The sequence below is a fragment of the Platalea leucorodia genome (genome assembly GCF_965183815.1).
Source record: "Platalea leucorodia genome assembly, chromosome: 9".
Lineage (NCBI taxonomy): Eukaryota > Metazoa > Chordata > Aves > Pelecaniformes > Threskiornithidae > Platalea > Platalea leucorodia.
Genome location: NC_138831.1, coordinates 21331495 through 21347791, shown reverse-complemented (window position 1 = coordinate 21347791; position 16297 = coordinate 21331495). Strand labels below are relative to the sequence as shown.

The 16297-nt window shown below is 35.8% G+C and overlaps 1 protein-coding gene across 3 annotated transcripts in view; it reads left to right on the top strand.

Annotated features, from left to right (window-relative positions):
- CENPP (centromere protein P) overlaps positions 1-16297 on the top strand; it is a 164143-nt gene that overhangs the window by 3367 nt on the left and 144479 nt on the right. For all 3 annotated transcript variants that reach the window (XM_082322687.1, XM_082322686.1, XM_082322688.1), the window contains 4 exons: positions 239-396; positions 754-842; positions 4972-5060; positions 12693-12789. In XM_082322687.1, coding sequence (XP_082178813.1) covers positions 239-396; positions 754-842; positions 4972-5060; positions 12693-12789 — 433 coding nt within the window. The remainder of the gene's footprint in view (positions 1-238; positions 397-753; positions 843-4971; positions 5061-12692; positions 12790-16297) is intronic.

Genomic DNA, 16297 nt, shown 5'->3' with positions numbered 1-16297 from the left:
TACATCTACCTGGCAGTGAACATAAAGTATATATGTAAGTTAGAACAGTTTACTGTTCCTAGTAATATGATCCAACTGAAATTTGACTCACTGAAAACTGATCTTGGTCTGAAAATCATCAGATCACGCTACAAATGCCTTTTATTTAATGGTATTCCTGTATTGATGTGACAAAACATGTTCTTATGTCTGTCTTTTGCCCTTTTGATTTCATTTATTTTCTCTTTTTCAATTCTAGAAAATCATTCCAAAGAGAATTTCAGGGAGGATCTAAAGGACATGAATCTCCATCAGACCTGAAAGCTCAACTTGAAAGTCTAGAAACAGATCTCTCATTTTTAATGAAATTTACTGGTATTCAGTTCACAAGTCATTCCAAGAAAACAGTGGAACAAAGTAAGCATTTTTGTGCCCTTTACTGGTGCTATACTGAGCATACTGTTGCAGTTCATTACATTTGCAAATGCGTGTTGTAATTCTACTTTCAATGTTAGCAGCAAGGCAATTATTTTGAAATACAATAGAAATTTCTTTATTGACGAAATAGCTTCTGAGTAAGTATAGTACTTTGCATAGTGGGAAAGTGAAAGACTGCTGTGAAGTTAGTTGTTTGGTTTTTTTTAACACATTTAAGTTGACTATTTATATGATGGATGGTATGAGTTGGTACTTTAAATATGACTAATGAAAGAAATGCAATAATTGTTGAATAGAATTACAATCAAATATTTTGTTAACTTTATTTTATAACAGCTAGAAACAGAACAGTGCGGAAGCACAGATTATCAGGGAATTGCCACTCCCTGTCTTTTCAATTGGAATTCCAGCTTCTTGAAATGCAGGTAAGGATCAATGTATGTTTTAAAAAACAAACAAAAAACCCACAACAACAACAACAAAAAAAACAAAAACAAAAAACCCACAAACCAAAAACAACCAAGCAAACAAACAAAACTTCAAATGGACAAATATCAATACTTCCTTTTCCAGCTGAAACCTTCAACTGGTGTTTTGTCATTTTGATTGCCTGAGTCTCCTTAATCTAAGCCTCAGTGGGTTGTTTGCACTCTATAACAGCTGGACCCAACTTTTGGATTGCATGCACATCCAAGCAAAATAGATCTGAAGGTCAGGTTCAACATTCAGTCACAAAATTCTTGTGTTCTCCTATAGTCAGTTACCTTGTTCTGGAGACTGGAAAATTCTGAACCTTGCCTCTCTTGAGGAAACTGGGGAAAAGCTAAAACACTACAAACTTGAACAATTGCAGTGGGTTGGGTGTGGGTTTGTTTTTTTTTTTTGCTTTGGTTATATTTCTATTTGCTTGGCTAGTGTGACTAGCCATTACATCACGGGACTGCACAGAAGTTACACTAATGATGACAGATTCTTTGCAAGGAAGGCCCTTCAAAAGAATCTATTCTTAGCACAGAATTCAAAATGATAAGCAGTGGAAAACAAGCTGCTACCTCAATTTGTAATAATATTTTTGACATCAGGAAATTTCCTCCTCAAGAAAACTTGATTTTCAGGTCAGCTTTAAAGGTATTTTTTAAATTGAATGTGTTTGGACCTGATAGTATTAAAAATGCCTAGCTATGTAAAGATGTCCTTCCTAATCTTAAAAAAAGCCATATTATGAATTTAGGAAATGAGTATCTAGATAGTCACATGTGGATTGCATAATTTGAAACTGCAGGACTTCAGCTGCAACCTCTTAAGTCCATGCATGACTTGAAACTTGTGGTCCTAGTGATACCATTTTACCACTTGCTTGTATAAAACTGCATTTAGCTTTGAGCATGGAAATGGCTTGCATCAGTCCTGCGACTTGGTTAGATTAATGTTGTTTTCTCACCTGTATGCTCCTGCAGAATGATTCTTTTAGTGTTAGTGGAGCTCAGATGAGTAACTGGATGTTAAGTTTATTTGTAGCTGCTTTGGTGATGCTTAAATCCAGTGCACCACTAGATGGCAGCACTTCTGTGCATAATGCCTAAAACTTGTCCTACAGTGCTGATGAAATACCCTAGAGTAAGTGATATATAGAATACCAAATGTGTATATTAAAAAAAAAAAAAACCTTTAGTTGAAAAAAATACAATTTTGAGTTCATTTTTTACATGAATTAATTTTTTTTTAGTAAAAGTACATGGCACCTATAACTTACAATTTAATATGCAGTGCAGACAATGTATCAATTTACCTCAAGCTAATAAACTTTGAATTGCCAGTGTTTTATGGTGTGGGTTGTGGACATGTCGTGGAAAATGGTAAATTAGTTAAGCAGACACCAATGAAAAGTACAGTTTTTAATTGTGCCATAATATACAGGTTTTGGTTTTTATTTTTGGTGTTACATACCCAAGTCAAGAAATACACTTACCGTTTCAAACACAGACTAATTTGTGTTCCTTTACTCAGTTTTTGTGCTTGTATATGAGCTTGAATGTTATTAAAGTTTTTGCATTTAATTAAATGTTAATGTGTTTTAGCTGTTGTACAAAGCATAATATAATGGTTTGGCTAGAGTTGTAAAATACAAACATTGTGTACAGTTCTATATTTTCCTTTTGTTAGAACTGTTTAAATCAAATAGATTTTGAGAAAATTAAGTAGTTCAAAAATTCAAGATTAAGGATTGTGTTTTTAAGATATACAATTTTGTAATTTATATGATTAAAAATTACTCTCTCCCATTTCTTTATAATGAACAAGCATATCTCATAACTAGGTTGTTAACAACTTCATGCAGACATTTTGGCTAGTCCTAGTTGGCTGTTTCTGCGGTGTAAAAGTAGTGGCATGTTATCTTGGTTTTGCCACAGACTTTGTATACTATGCAGGTCATCCTGCGGTGAAGTCAGTAGGTCCTCTGTGGATGCAGGAGTTTGTCTCCAGAGGTCTCAGGAAAGTTGTGAGTTCAGGCCAGACTAAGACCTGGAAACTTACCTTTAACTTTTTTATGCCTCTGGCTTCTTGCATATAAAAATGGACAAGCCTATTTTCTAAGATATGGCATTAACAGTTGTTTTCAAAATAACCTGTACTGAGATCAGCGTGGGCAAGATAGTGTAAAGTTGCAACTAGTTTCACCCATCTTGAGAAATAAGACAACAGCTGTTTTGGGGAAATGCTTAGGAGGTAACAGATACATTGGTATGCAGTGGAAGATAAACAATAATTTTTTTCACACTGTTAATACTGTTTAATTTAGTAGTTAAGTTACCATACAGTTAACTCGGCTGCAGAGTACCTTAAATCAAAGTTGTTAATACACAGTAACAAAGTGTTCTTGTAATTATCTCTAATTTGATCTTAAACAAAATGTTAAATGTCATTCTTGTTAAAAGCTGTGTTCTACGATACAATTGTTCAAAGAGGGGTAGGCAGATCTGAGTTCACTTTGACTAGCTTTGAATGGTTGAGATTATCTCTATATTACTGTAGTATTGGTCACTCACTGCCTGACATTCTGCATCTTAGCTGGTTCTTTAGTTCTAGCACAGCATCAGACTAGAGTATCGTTTATATTCTCAGGCTGGCTAGTGTTTTGCCAGCTTTGAGTGCAAGCAAAGAAGCTCCTGCCTGTTCACCATTGTGCATAGGCGGATGCTTACAAATGTCAAAAGGTGGATGAAGAAAACCGGTTAATGCACAAGCATTGTTTGATTTATTTATTTTCCCCTCTTACTGTCCTTAGATTTTAGGAGAGGACATGTACAATTGTTTTGGCAGATTTTCTAGCCAAGTCTAAACCACTTGAGAAAGCAATCACTCAAATAAGAGTTGCTTTCTTCTCAAGAGCTTTCCTTTTAACTCTTTTTATTTGTCCCCAAGATGGCATCCTGGCATATGTTAGTAACCCACTTATTGGAAAAGCAGTTTCTTTAGAAGGTAGCATGTTAGCTTGTGACTACAAGCAGCTTCTCTAAAAGTCCATGCATGTGTTGAACCTTTTGCTCTAAATTTAAAATGATTTTTCCTGATGTTACTTACTTAATCCATTAAACTTTGTGTTGTCTTGGTTTGCTTTTTCCATCTTTATTGATGGCAGTGTAAGCAGTCCTTCTGTCCGACCAGTACTAGGGATTGCTGTGGTATGTTGGCATTTGACTCCAGCTTGTCTGTTTAGTTTCCTTTGTATTGTCATTCCCATTTGCTTGTAGTGACTGGGTATAAGAAAAATAAAGTACAAAATCTCCAGTACAAAGTGAAGCATTTGCTATAGTCTTCAAGCCATGATTTTAAGCTTCTTCATTCAGAGTTATCTAACCTATTACTCTGGTGTGTTCAAGAATGCGTAGGAAAAAGAATTAAGTTCTTCTGTGGCCTCATTTCTACTACATCTACTAGATATATCTATATACTTTTCTCATTTTTTTTATAGGTTGTTAGTATTTTAATTTGGAAACATTTTATTATCATGCACATATCCCCGAGTAACAGTTATTATTGTAAAAAGGGACAAGAATTTGAGGCAAAACTATAGGCTTTAAAATTTAAAAAAAAAAAAAAAAAAGGAAAACTAACAGGAATTTTTTTTTTTTTAACTTAGGGTAGCATTATTGTGGTTTTCAGATGAAACCTTATATTTGAGTTTTCTGGTATATGTGGCAGCTAGGGGTTGTGTTGGAAAATGAGAAGAATCTTAAAGAAGTGGAAGTGACATGAAAGGAAGTAGATGAACCTCTTATTTATAAGTCTTCCTTTATACATACATGTTCTCTATGCTGACTAGTTCAGGTATTATTTCAGCAGCTGCCTTGTATGGATGATACCAATACTGTTGAAATGGAAGAAAATGTCTAGTACCTGTAGTTTAAAAAAATGCTATTTTAAGGATTATAGTACTTAGCAGCATTTGCATATATTTTTGTCTATTTTATGGGCAGATAGATTTTTTTTTTTTTTCCCCCCTCCTCTCTAGAGAAATTTCTAAAATAATGTGTTGTTACTTCTCCAATCTAGGAGAAAGAGAATGTGTCTGCTGTTATTACTGATCTCAGCATTATAATGGAATCTGGAGAAGATTCAGATGTGAGCAAGTTTGTATCAAGGTAAGGTGGAGTTTTTTGTTTAAGGAAAGTTATTTTATGGGATATCAGATACTAAATGCAATGCTGCGTTTTCATGTAAATTGCTGGCAGTCACTTTCTTTGTTTGGTAATGTACTCTTAGCCCAACCTAAATGCTTCCAATCCCTTGTCTGTATCCTTCTGGAGAGAAGATGAAATGCATATAATTTTTAAGGCCTGAAAGGACCATTACGAATTCGTGTTAAACAGAAACATTTTTTGGATTATAATGTATTTTAGCTGTTTGAAATTGCTTGGTAACAAGGTAATCTCAGCTATTGTATTTTTATTTGTGTAATCAACACATTAACTGTTACTCAGTTGTGTATGGGAGTTGCAGATGTGCAATGTGGGGGAGCAATGGCTAAAGTCTACATCCAGAACCCCTCTCCAGGACTTGCCTGCTTCTAATTCTCTGCTCACCATTCCGTTTCTCTTCTTTGCATTAGGATTTCTACCATTCCGTTTCTCTTCTTTGCATTAGGATTTCTTTCACTGATATTTTAAAAACATTAGAACATAGTTTAAAAACCTGTAATAGTGTATTTGTGTAGTGGCTTAAGAAAATGTACATACTAAAACCTAAGCATATGACTGAATGCGACTTTTTGATTATTTTCTGGAGGATGTCAACTAATTGTGGTATACAGGATGAATAATGACCAGATTATTTGTCTGCAGTATTCCACTGTGAAACCTGCTAGCAACCTATTCTAAAACCAAATCTATTATTTATTAATTATTATTGGCTAGTTGACTTAACTCCTTCGGCTGGGGCTGCACGGCTAGAAGGCGCGTCCCCTGGGTGGTGGATAGGGGATCCCTCTCTGGAGGGTGCACCGGATAAAATTGAAGAAGGTGCCGCGAACAAACGCAGCCTAAGGGAAGGCCACCCTGACAGAAAAACCACTGGCCCTCCAAGTCATGGGGGTTGGGCAGGAGGCCAACTACCTCCTCCCGGAAAAAAAATAAAAAGTTGCAGAAACGATGAGCATCAATTTTCAAAAAAAAACGAAATGGCAGGGATGGAGAAAATCAGTAATGAAGTGAGGAGGAGGAGATGGAACTGGATCGGTCATGTCCTGAGGAAAAAACCGACAGAAAACTGCGCTGTGGCCCTTGGGTGGACTCCAGAGGGAAGAAGAAAGCGGAGTCGCCCAAAAACGACCTGGCGTCGGATGGTGGAGGTTGAGAGGAATGGTGCAGGCTGGAACTCTTGGGAAGCAGCACGGCACGCAGCCGCAGACCGATTGAAGTGGAAGAACGATGTTCGCGCCTTGTGTGCCTCCTGGCACTGAGAGAATTCAGTCAGTCAGTCAGTTGACTTAACTATTGAGTTACATCAGGCTTTGTTAGTCTGTACTGAGAGCTGAATTTTTCATTTAGGGGCTTTGAAATTTCCATGCAAATCTGCTAAAGCTAGTGGTATAACTGAGAATAGTAGTTGACTGCTCTCAAGGAGCAGGATTTAGAAGAGGAAATTACCCTTTTTTTTCATGAGTATTTTCTGACAGCAGAAGTGTCTTGGAACTTAATAGTCATACTGGAAAGGAATGCGTTGAAGTAGTGGCAGACTTTATTTTGTCCTGGCTTGAGCACTGCTGTCTTGTCCCTGTCTCTTCACTGCCTTGGTCCTTTTCCACATTACACCAGTATTCATAAGTAAACAAGTTTTCATGAATGATATAAGATGAATGAAGACTTTGCTGTCAATAAAGCAAGCAGCTCTTTGTCCTTAGCCTCTGTGTGCATGTACTATCTGTTGTCCTTGTGTCAGCATATATACTCTTGAAGCCACATGGCAAATAGGTTCAGTGTAGTCATTTGGTTGAAAAAGTAATTTGGGGGTGGAGAACCCAACCTTGCCTCCCCCCCTTCAAATCTCATTTTTTCTATTTGACTTGTCCTGCAATGTCACAATGTTTGTGGCTGATCTAAGGCAGTAAATATGTGGCCAGAGTGGGGCTGGTGTTGACAATGTCTGTTTTGACAGCAACCCACTGTTAGATTGACTTGATGTGATTATGTGAGCTCCCTTTATGGCTTGTTTTCTCAATCCCCTTATTAAGCTAGTTCTTGTTTCTTGCTCTAAGTCCTAATCCCTTCTTTTCATGTTCAGTTTCAGGCTTTTCCCTACTAGCCCTTTATTCTTCAGTTCACCAGCTGCTCTTAGAATCTTGATTCCTACCTCTTTCCTCCCTTTCCCTCCATTCTTGACCAGCTAAATCTGGTGTCTCTCTGTATTGTTTGTTCTTTTCAGCCTCCCTACTGATTTCTGTTTCCTTCTTTTGCCTCCTTGGCCCAGTCTTGCCAAATTCATTGTCTAGCTCTCTTCCGTTTTCTTTGCTGGCCTGGATTTTTTCCTCCTCAGGTTTTTAATTTTTTGGCTTCATTTTTCATAATGCATGACAGAAAAGGGTCTTTAATAGCACCAGAGTTAAAAACTTGGCATTCAGTTGTAATTCCCAAGACCATCCTGCTTTGTAAGAAAACAGGAATGCTAGAACAACTGAGCAACATGTTTTTAAAAGAAGCAAAATTCAGCAGTTTATTTTCAACCAGGTACTGCTGCAATATATAATACCTATTTTTAAAAGTAGTGTACCATTCCTTAAATATGTTGTGACAATAAAATATGTATGCAAATGGAATCACAATATTTAGTCTTCTATTTTTGATTTTACTTGAGTCCCCTTTGCACCAGTTATCACTTATGTTGTACTTTATTAGTGTGGAGGACCAGAATATCTATAAAAAAAATCTTGTTGCCAGTCTTTTTTTTTTTTTTTTCCTTGATATCCCATTAATTGTTGGGTTAGTTAACTATTGCATAGATTACTTAAACAGGAGGAATTTTTAGACAGGTTGAAAACTGCTATTTTTACTAACTAGTAAGAATTTATAAGTTAGAGTGAAGGATTTATGAAATGTCTGCATTGTATTAAACACTACATGGGCTAGGTATTTTGGAAGTGAGGGGAAGCACGAATTCTTTCCATAGCTGTGTCATTCTTTGGTTTTACATGCTAATGCAAGAAGTCTTGCATACTGCAGTGAGTTAAAATAGATTTCCTCTCTTAAAATAACTAAAGGAACATATTAAAGGAGCCTTAAAGACTTTTAAAACAGTTAGGTTTCTTATATATTTTTGTGTTTTGTTGATGTTATTTTGTGAAAGTGAAATAGTGTTTGGATGAAGCGCATGTGATTTTAACCTGATACATAGTTACTCTCTGCCCGAATATGCTTTTTGTTGGTTTTGGGTGACTTCTCTGTTACATGGCTGTTGGCATGGAGATGGGTGTTTTCTGTTCCTAGTGGATTTTTTTTTTCAAATCTGGTGTCATTTTGTAATGCTAGATTCTTTAAAAAAAAAAAAAAGATTCTTTAAAAAAAAAAAACAACCAAACTTAAATTTAAACATGTGCTCTCTTAGTTATTTTATACCAAGCTTTCTTGATATTTTAGTGTTGTAGTTGGCTTCAGCCTTAGGAATTAGGCTAACTTACGCTAATAAGGAATTATCGTTTATGGGTAGTTTAAGTGCTATGAGACAGTGAATTGAAATGGTGCTCTTGTGGAGTCTCTTTCTCCCCTGCCAATACAAAAAAGCATGTGTATTACATATGTCTGTTCATGCCAAACCAGATTTTCCCCCTTTCTAAACACTATATCTAGTTTTCTATCTTAAATTTAGCCAGTGCTATAACTGTACATGAGAAGTATATATTCAGGTATAATTTGTAGACTAATTTTTACATTTGAAACTGATTCTTTGAACTTGTTAGCCAAAACTATATCTCTCTGCTTGGTGATCTAGCCTCAAAATTTTTTTGTCTGCTTTATCACCTAAAGATGAATCTGAGAGGAAAAAAGAAATATAAACAAACTAAAGACATAATGCTAAAACAAGGTCACAAGGTTTGTGATAGTCTTTTAAATTGCGTAAAAGTGGATACTCGTCAAAATTGCCAAGTTTTTTTTTAAAAATAATTTTAAGTACATAGTTTTGTAACAAAATTTTGTGTTGCCCTCTTCCATATAGGTAGATTTACAAAGCATATTGTAGTATGTGTAGAATCATGTTCACTAGACAGTGAGATGTGGGCAGTCCTTACTAAGTCTCGATTTTTACTACAGTATGTGTAGATTTTTATATGTACAATTACGAGTTGTGGTTAAAAAAACCTGTCCAGAACATAGAGCTAGTCAGATATTGTAAATCGGTATGTGTCTAGGTCCTTCCAGGGACTAAATTTTGCATGTGCTGCCAGCATTTTTTTCATCTTGGCCTGATTTAGTTGGCAGTTGTGACTAATGTGGTAACTTCCTTTAATGGTGCTGTTCTTTCCAGGCTAGGATAAAACTTGTTTGGCTTTTCTTTTACACTTTGAATATATGAATGAACTTCATGGTTTTTTTCCAGTTTCTGTTTTTGTTACATGTTAAGCATTGCTGTTCCTGTCTATTAAATAGAGCTGGATTTGAGGCACAGTTCTCCCCTGAATGGCTGAAGTGACTTGGTAATACACTGTTGCAACCATTGTGTTAATGGCCTCAAGTTTCTGCTTTCAGCTGTTCTGAAAATCCAAAAAGAATAGCTAATCTCAAACAGAAAGGATGCTAAAAGTAAAATTGACATGTAGAATTTAGATCCTCTGTAACTTTCTGAAATATTTTCAAATGTAAGTCAGGTATCTTCCTCACTCAGGTTTTGTAAACTTGTAAAATCCTGTATTAGTAATTGAAATAAATCTTTGTATTTTCAAAGCAGTGCTTGCCAGGTATGTTTTGACAATGGCTAATAGTCTGTTTCATTTGACTGTGGCTTCATATCAACAATGGCATGAAGCTGTTCGCCCTTATGATTAAAGAATCATGTTGCTTCAGGTATTCTGACACTTAGCTTTTGTGGAGTTTTTCATTCCTTGCGTTCTTGCCCCCATTTCTTTAGTAAAAACTGCATATGCTTTATGAGCGTTTTTCCTCCCTTCCCCTGACAACACTGGATGGATGGTTGGCTGTTTGGCAGTTTCTGTCATCTTATATTGTCTCCTTTCCTTTCTCTATCCTGATCCTTACATTACTAGACACTTGAATATTTTTTTCTTTTGTGTTTTTCTTAAAAAGAAACCCCTCCAAGACAAACTCTTCTTCCCCCCAAACCACCTCCCCACCTAATTTCTCTAATCTCTTTAATACAATTATCCCTTGTAACAGTGGATGGACTATCTAGTTCCTCTTTTGATTACAGCTGAGAGGCTGTATATACACTTTAATGGTTGCTGTCACTGTGTTGTTAACGATAAAGAGGGTAAGGTCTGTTCAGTACCTGATTTCTGCAAGCTCTCTGCTGTGATGGCACCTATCTTAAGTGAACAGATCTCTTCATTCAAATGGTTCTAATCCTAGTTGTTCTAAGGAAGATTTTTGCATGTTAATGATTTCCAGTACCTTGGTTCCCTTTCTTCTATTGTTGCCTGCCTTCCTGGGCTGTCGCAGAGTGAATGTAATGGTGTACTTCTACTAAAAATGTTTTGGTTGTATCCATCATAGTTGACATACAAACTAACATAGTTTTGCTAGGAGGACAAAATAGTAAATGTATAATGAAAGAAAGTAACTTTAGTGCCAGTTACTGAAGTAGAAAAGCATATTGCTTATTTTTGCTAGCAAATTTCTTTTGTATATCAAATTTCATGACATAAAGGAAGGTACCAGCTCCAGTGTTTGATGCATTGCAACCTCTCTTACATGCAAAATCATTACTACCTTGTAGACTGATGAAAAATAACAGTGATATCTCTCAGTCCAAATTAGTGCAGTGTGTTATTCATCAGCATCAGTTTGATGTTTTGCTATCCTATTCAATAAGAGTAATCATCTTTGCATATCAAGAGCAGTTTTTATTTTCAAAATTGTGTGTATTTTTCCCCATCTGCAAGAACAGATAATTAGTCAGCTGTTTAGCTTTCCTTGATTCTGTACTTTATGCAGTGTTTGGAACTTCTTTGGAAATTACTTCAGCAGTAATTTTGTATATATTTTTCAAAATGTTTGTTGTTTCTTTGTGAGTGGAAGCTTCTGCTTGATTCTTTAGATCCTGTGAATATTTAATTTTGAAATTATATTGAAGCTTAAATGATTTAACTTGTGTGTGTGTGAAACCAAATACATGTAGGAAGTAAACTTCCTTATGTTCTACGTGCAAAGTATTTCTTCTATGTGTTGCTTGTATTTTTAATTTGACTTTAGCACCAAAGTCCTGGAATTGTAATCTCTCAGGTTTAGCTGGCATTGTGTTTTGTTGGCTCTGTTTGTTAAGTATTGCCAGTGGAAATGGAAAAATCTTATACTAACCATGGAATCATTGTATGTAAACATTTTCACTTGATGCTGTTCAATTTCTCTGAAACTGGCAAAGCCAAAACTATAGGAACTTTTCTTTATTTCTCTTATGCTTTGTTTCTTGTATTGAAAATGCCTCAGAAATGCCAGAAAGTAAAAAAAACTACTGCTAGCCTTTCTGTTTTCAGAGGCACCATAGATGAAAAACTAGTATTTGCAATAATATTGCAATTGAATGATTTCCTTGACAGAATAGCACCGATATGTTAGTCTCATGATATAGGCTGTAAGCTCTACCAAATCCATTCTGGCTAAGTGCAAGTCCAGCAAAAGTGTCTCTGCACTGCTCTTTGCAGGACATCAGGTTCCAAGACGATTTATTAGTGCAAGTGTAGGATCATTTGTATGAATGAAGCCATAATGTTTCCATATGTAGCTGAACTGTTAAATCACGAGGGAGCCCAAGACTGCAGAAATACTGAGGGGCATTCTGCAAGAATCAGCTCAGCTCCATCCAGGCTTATTAATGTCTGCTTACAATGGGCTTGGCACCAAGACCTCTGCGCTCCACTTCTCAGTTACAGATTTATTGGTATGTCTCTCCCCCGTCCTGCCCCACTCCCTAATTATTGAGAATATCACAGTCTTCTTTAATAGCAGATAAATCAAGGTTTAAATGTATATGAAAAGTTTTGTTTCTAGGTGCCATGTATGATCTAATGAACAAGCCTTGCTTACTGAAGTTTCAAGGTTAATCTTGAAAAGCTGGATGTCATGTGGGCAGAGGCAGATAACGTGTCATGCAAAGATTTAGTTGAATAGGACAAAGATCTTGGGAATATTCAAAGCTTAGTGATGCAATTTGGTAAATCTTACCAGTTTTGTAGGTTAAAGTTTTACTATGCAACATCTTGGGATTTATTTGGAAAACAAGAGTATTAGATGAACAAGCATAAAGTCAAACTAAGATTTTGCAGGCAACTACTTTGTCAAGTTATCACATTTTACATATAAGACTAACTTTATTTCTGCTTACCTTCCTGAGGAGTTGAAAACACTGGTTTATAAACGAATCATCAATTTTTTTCAGTATCTACACTACAGCTTTTTTTCCTGTCATGATAATTTTTTTTGTGTGATTTCTGGCTTCAAATTTGAACAATACTAATCATAAATTCTTTAAGGAAAAAGTGCAAATTTTAGGCTATAGAATTGGTATATCTGACTAGTATTGTTTAGGTTAAACAATATATTTTTCTTTTGTAGCACTGAAGAACATGGAAGTCTTTTAACATTTTTCAGAAGCCTTTCATCTTATGCTGAGTGGTATGAACATCGTAGATGCACCTTCCTACATTTCAAGGTAATGTCTATCAAGCCTTTATATATCAGTACTATATTTAGTTCTTTAAGTAGTTCATTAAGACAGAGCAATGTAGATGAAATGAGCACTCTTTAGTGGAGTATGGGAATCTTAATTTTGTATGTTGTGGAGAAGAGAATATTAGCTAAAGATTTTTCTGTTGTGCTCAAGGGACAATGCCCCTGTTTGGTATTTGTCTTGATTTTTACCATGCTATTGCTGTGTTCATCATATGTGGGGGAAAATAAGACTATCTGTGCCTTTCTGTGGGGGAGTAAGGCAGTTTTTCATTGGTATTATATTTCATTTTGAACAAAAAAAAAAGGCAACAGAAGAAATTAAAAGAAAATAACGTTTGTAGTCTTTGGCATTTAAATGTTAGTTTTGAAGGACTGCATCTGTCTCTCTTGAAAGTGTGGCAGCATGCATTTGGGCGACAGCACTTCTAGTTTTAAAATGTTTTGCTTGAATGGGAAATAAACTATTCCTTACTCTTAACTGGAACATAGTATTTGAATTTAGTTTTAAATTACCATTATTTGGCTTGTTTGCTTTGTCTTTGTACTGGTTTTAAGATAAACAACTATTCCTTGGAGTAAATATACTGCAGTCCTACAGACACAGAATAGCTTATATGATGATTAATGTTAGAGGAGGATGTTTAGCTGCTTAATTTTGCGTGATTTTTTAGTTCAGTTCTATTTGGCTCAAGTATTTACTGTCATTAAACTCATCACCATCTTTACTTTTCAGCTGTAGTACGAAGTGGGAACTGCTTTGTTTCCTATTTTTTGAATCTTTTAGGCCTTTCTGAGTTCTGTGCTAGATTAATCAATTTCTATTACCAATTAATCAATCAGATTAAAGAAAAAAAGTACTAATTTCTGATAATGTTAAAAAAGAAAAAAAATCCTGTTCAGCTGACTAATAAACTAATGTTGTATAATCCTGCTTGTTGTTGTATAAAGACTTCTTTAATCCCTCCGTAGAGAAGGTAGAGCACCAAGAGCTTTATGGCTTTGTGGTGTGGGTTGTTCTGATTGTTTTTTTCCAACTTCACTTGATGCTCTCTGGTCCCTAGATCAGCCTTGTGACAGCAGTCACTGTGGTTTCTGGGACAGTGACTCAGTGAACTGTTGTAAATATTTCTCATTTTAAAATTCAGTACAAAAATGAAAAAAATAGAAAGGAGATAGCTCTGCAGATGACTTTTAAATTGTGTGTATCCTAAGCACTTCTAAAAAGTATTTGTTAGATGTTGCATGTAAACAATGAAGGTAGATATTCATTGCTAAAAGATGTGTGAAGATAAATTCACTGAAGACCTATATCACAAGTTTGTCAACTTTACAAATATTCCTTCTAAAGGTATTTTTCTTTTCATGAACAAAGATGCTTTTGAGAAAGGCAAACCAATTTGGGAGAATACTTATCAAATATTATTGACTGTGGACTTATGAAGAGTCTTTTAGGCTTTCTTATTTCTGCTAGCATTAGTATTGATTTCAATGAGAAACAGAAGACTTTCTGAGGTGAGAGAATTAATAAGGGGTTCAAAGGTCAAATCTGACAATTCAAATAACCAGATTGCTAAGGAGAATATGTAGTTGTAACTTAAAATTTTGTAGCAATTTGTGTGAAAGCGACTAGAAGTATGCTTTTAACATTTGCATAAAAACAAGTGAAGAGTCTTATCCTGTTAATATTCACACTCGGACAACATTAAAAAATGAGTCTGTAATCTTTGTCGTATTTTTTTTTTCCCTACCTGCTTGCTAGGCTTCAAGTATATAGGCATGTAACTGTGCACAGTATTGGAGAGAAGACTATTTGGGGTTGGGTTCTGGGTTTATAGCTTTTCTATTATTTTGTTATTTAAAAGAAAAGTACGCAGGCTGTTAAGTAGAAATAGATAGTGCTTCTAATAGTTTTCTCATGGTGTAGTGTAAAAACAGGAAAGTGTCCTGATTTCAGCTGGGGTAGAGTTAATTTTCTTCCTAGTAGCTGTGTTTTGGATTTAGTATGAGAATAATGTTGATAACACACTGATGTTTTAGTTGTTACTAAGTAGTGTTTATACTAGTCAAGGACTTTTCAGCTTCCCATGCTCTACCAGGTGCACAAGAAGCTGGGAGGGGGCACAGCCAGGACAGCTGACCCAGACTGGCCAAAGGGCTATTCCATACTGTATGACATTGTGCCTGGCATATAAACTGGGGGGAGTTGGCCAGGGGGCAGTGATTGCTGCTTGGGGACTGGCTGGTCGTCAGTCAGCGGGTGGTGAGCAATTGCATTGTACATCACTTGTTTTGTATATTCTTTTATTGTTGTTATTATTATTTTTTTCTTCCTCTGCTGTCCTATTAAACTGTCTTTATCTTAATCCACAGGATTTACTTTTTTTTTTTTCCCCAATTCCCTCCCCCATCCCTCGGGGGGGGGGGGGCAAGCAGCTGTGTGGTGCTTAGTTGATGGCTGGAGTTAAAACAGGACACACAAGTCAAAAGTAACTTTGTTAAAGTAATAATTGTCACCCACAGCCAAGCTGTGGCTGCCTGACCCCTAACCCAGGTTCAAAACACAACAATGAGTATATTTGTTTTACAAGATCAGGTAGATTATTTTTTATTTTCTGTTAGTTTTGGTACTTGAGAAGAAAGGAATAATGTAGAAGTGATGGAATACTTCAGATAATAATGAATGTTTGAGATGAATGACAATTGCAAGTTTCATGTAAAGTGGGACAGCACTGCATTTCTAAAAAGTTAACCGTCACAAATGGCAGTTTTGTACTGATAGTTTTCCCAGTTAACAAGAGTAGTGGTGGGATGGATAACTTGGGTTAAGCAAAAAAGCAGTTTAAAATATACATAGATTTCACTGTAAGCAGGCTTTCCTAGAAAGCAGGGGCAGGTTTAGGTTGATGCGAGTAGAGCAATGTTCAGTTGTAAGCATTTTGTGGTCTGCATTATATACTTCCTGACATTGTGCTTTAGCAGTTGTGGTTTTTTACTGAAATAGGTTAGTCTACAACTTGCATGCTACAGACAGACAGACACTCTCAAGAGTTGAGCATACCGTTACTACCCTCTGCTGCTGCTCCTTTGTTCTACTGAAAAAATCTACAAGGTAGTTCTTTAAATAGATTTTGAAGGGGTGAGTGAAGTGCCCCACAAGGCTTTTGTATAGCATTACTTGTATGGCAGGTCTTACTGTATTGCCACGATAAATATTATGTCTGCAAAAAGGACTTACATCTGCAAATAATTTTCTGATCTAGACACACCATTAGTCTAGTACGAGGCTGAACAAGTGAAGCATGTTGGCATTGATGGAAGAGCAGATTGTTGAAGCTGATATTGATAAACAAGAAAAAAATTCAAGTTTTATTGGAAATACAGAACAGAAATGAGTGATAGGAAAAAAAATAGAATGGTGTACATTGAGCTTTATGTTAGTACTGGTCACACAAATAGAAGGCAAAAAATCCTGCATACTGAAGCCCTTC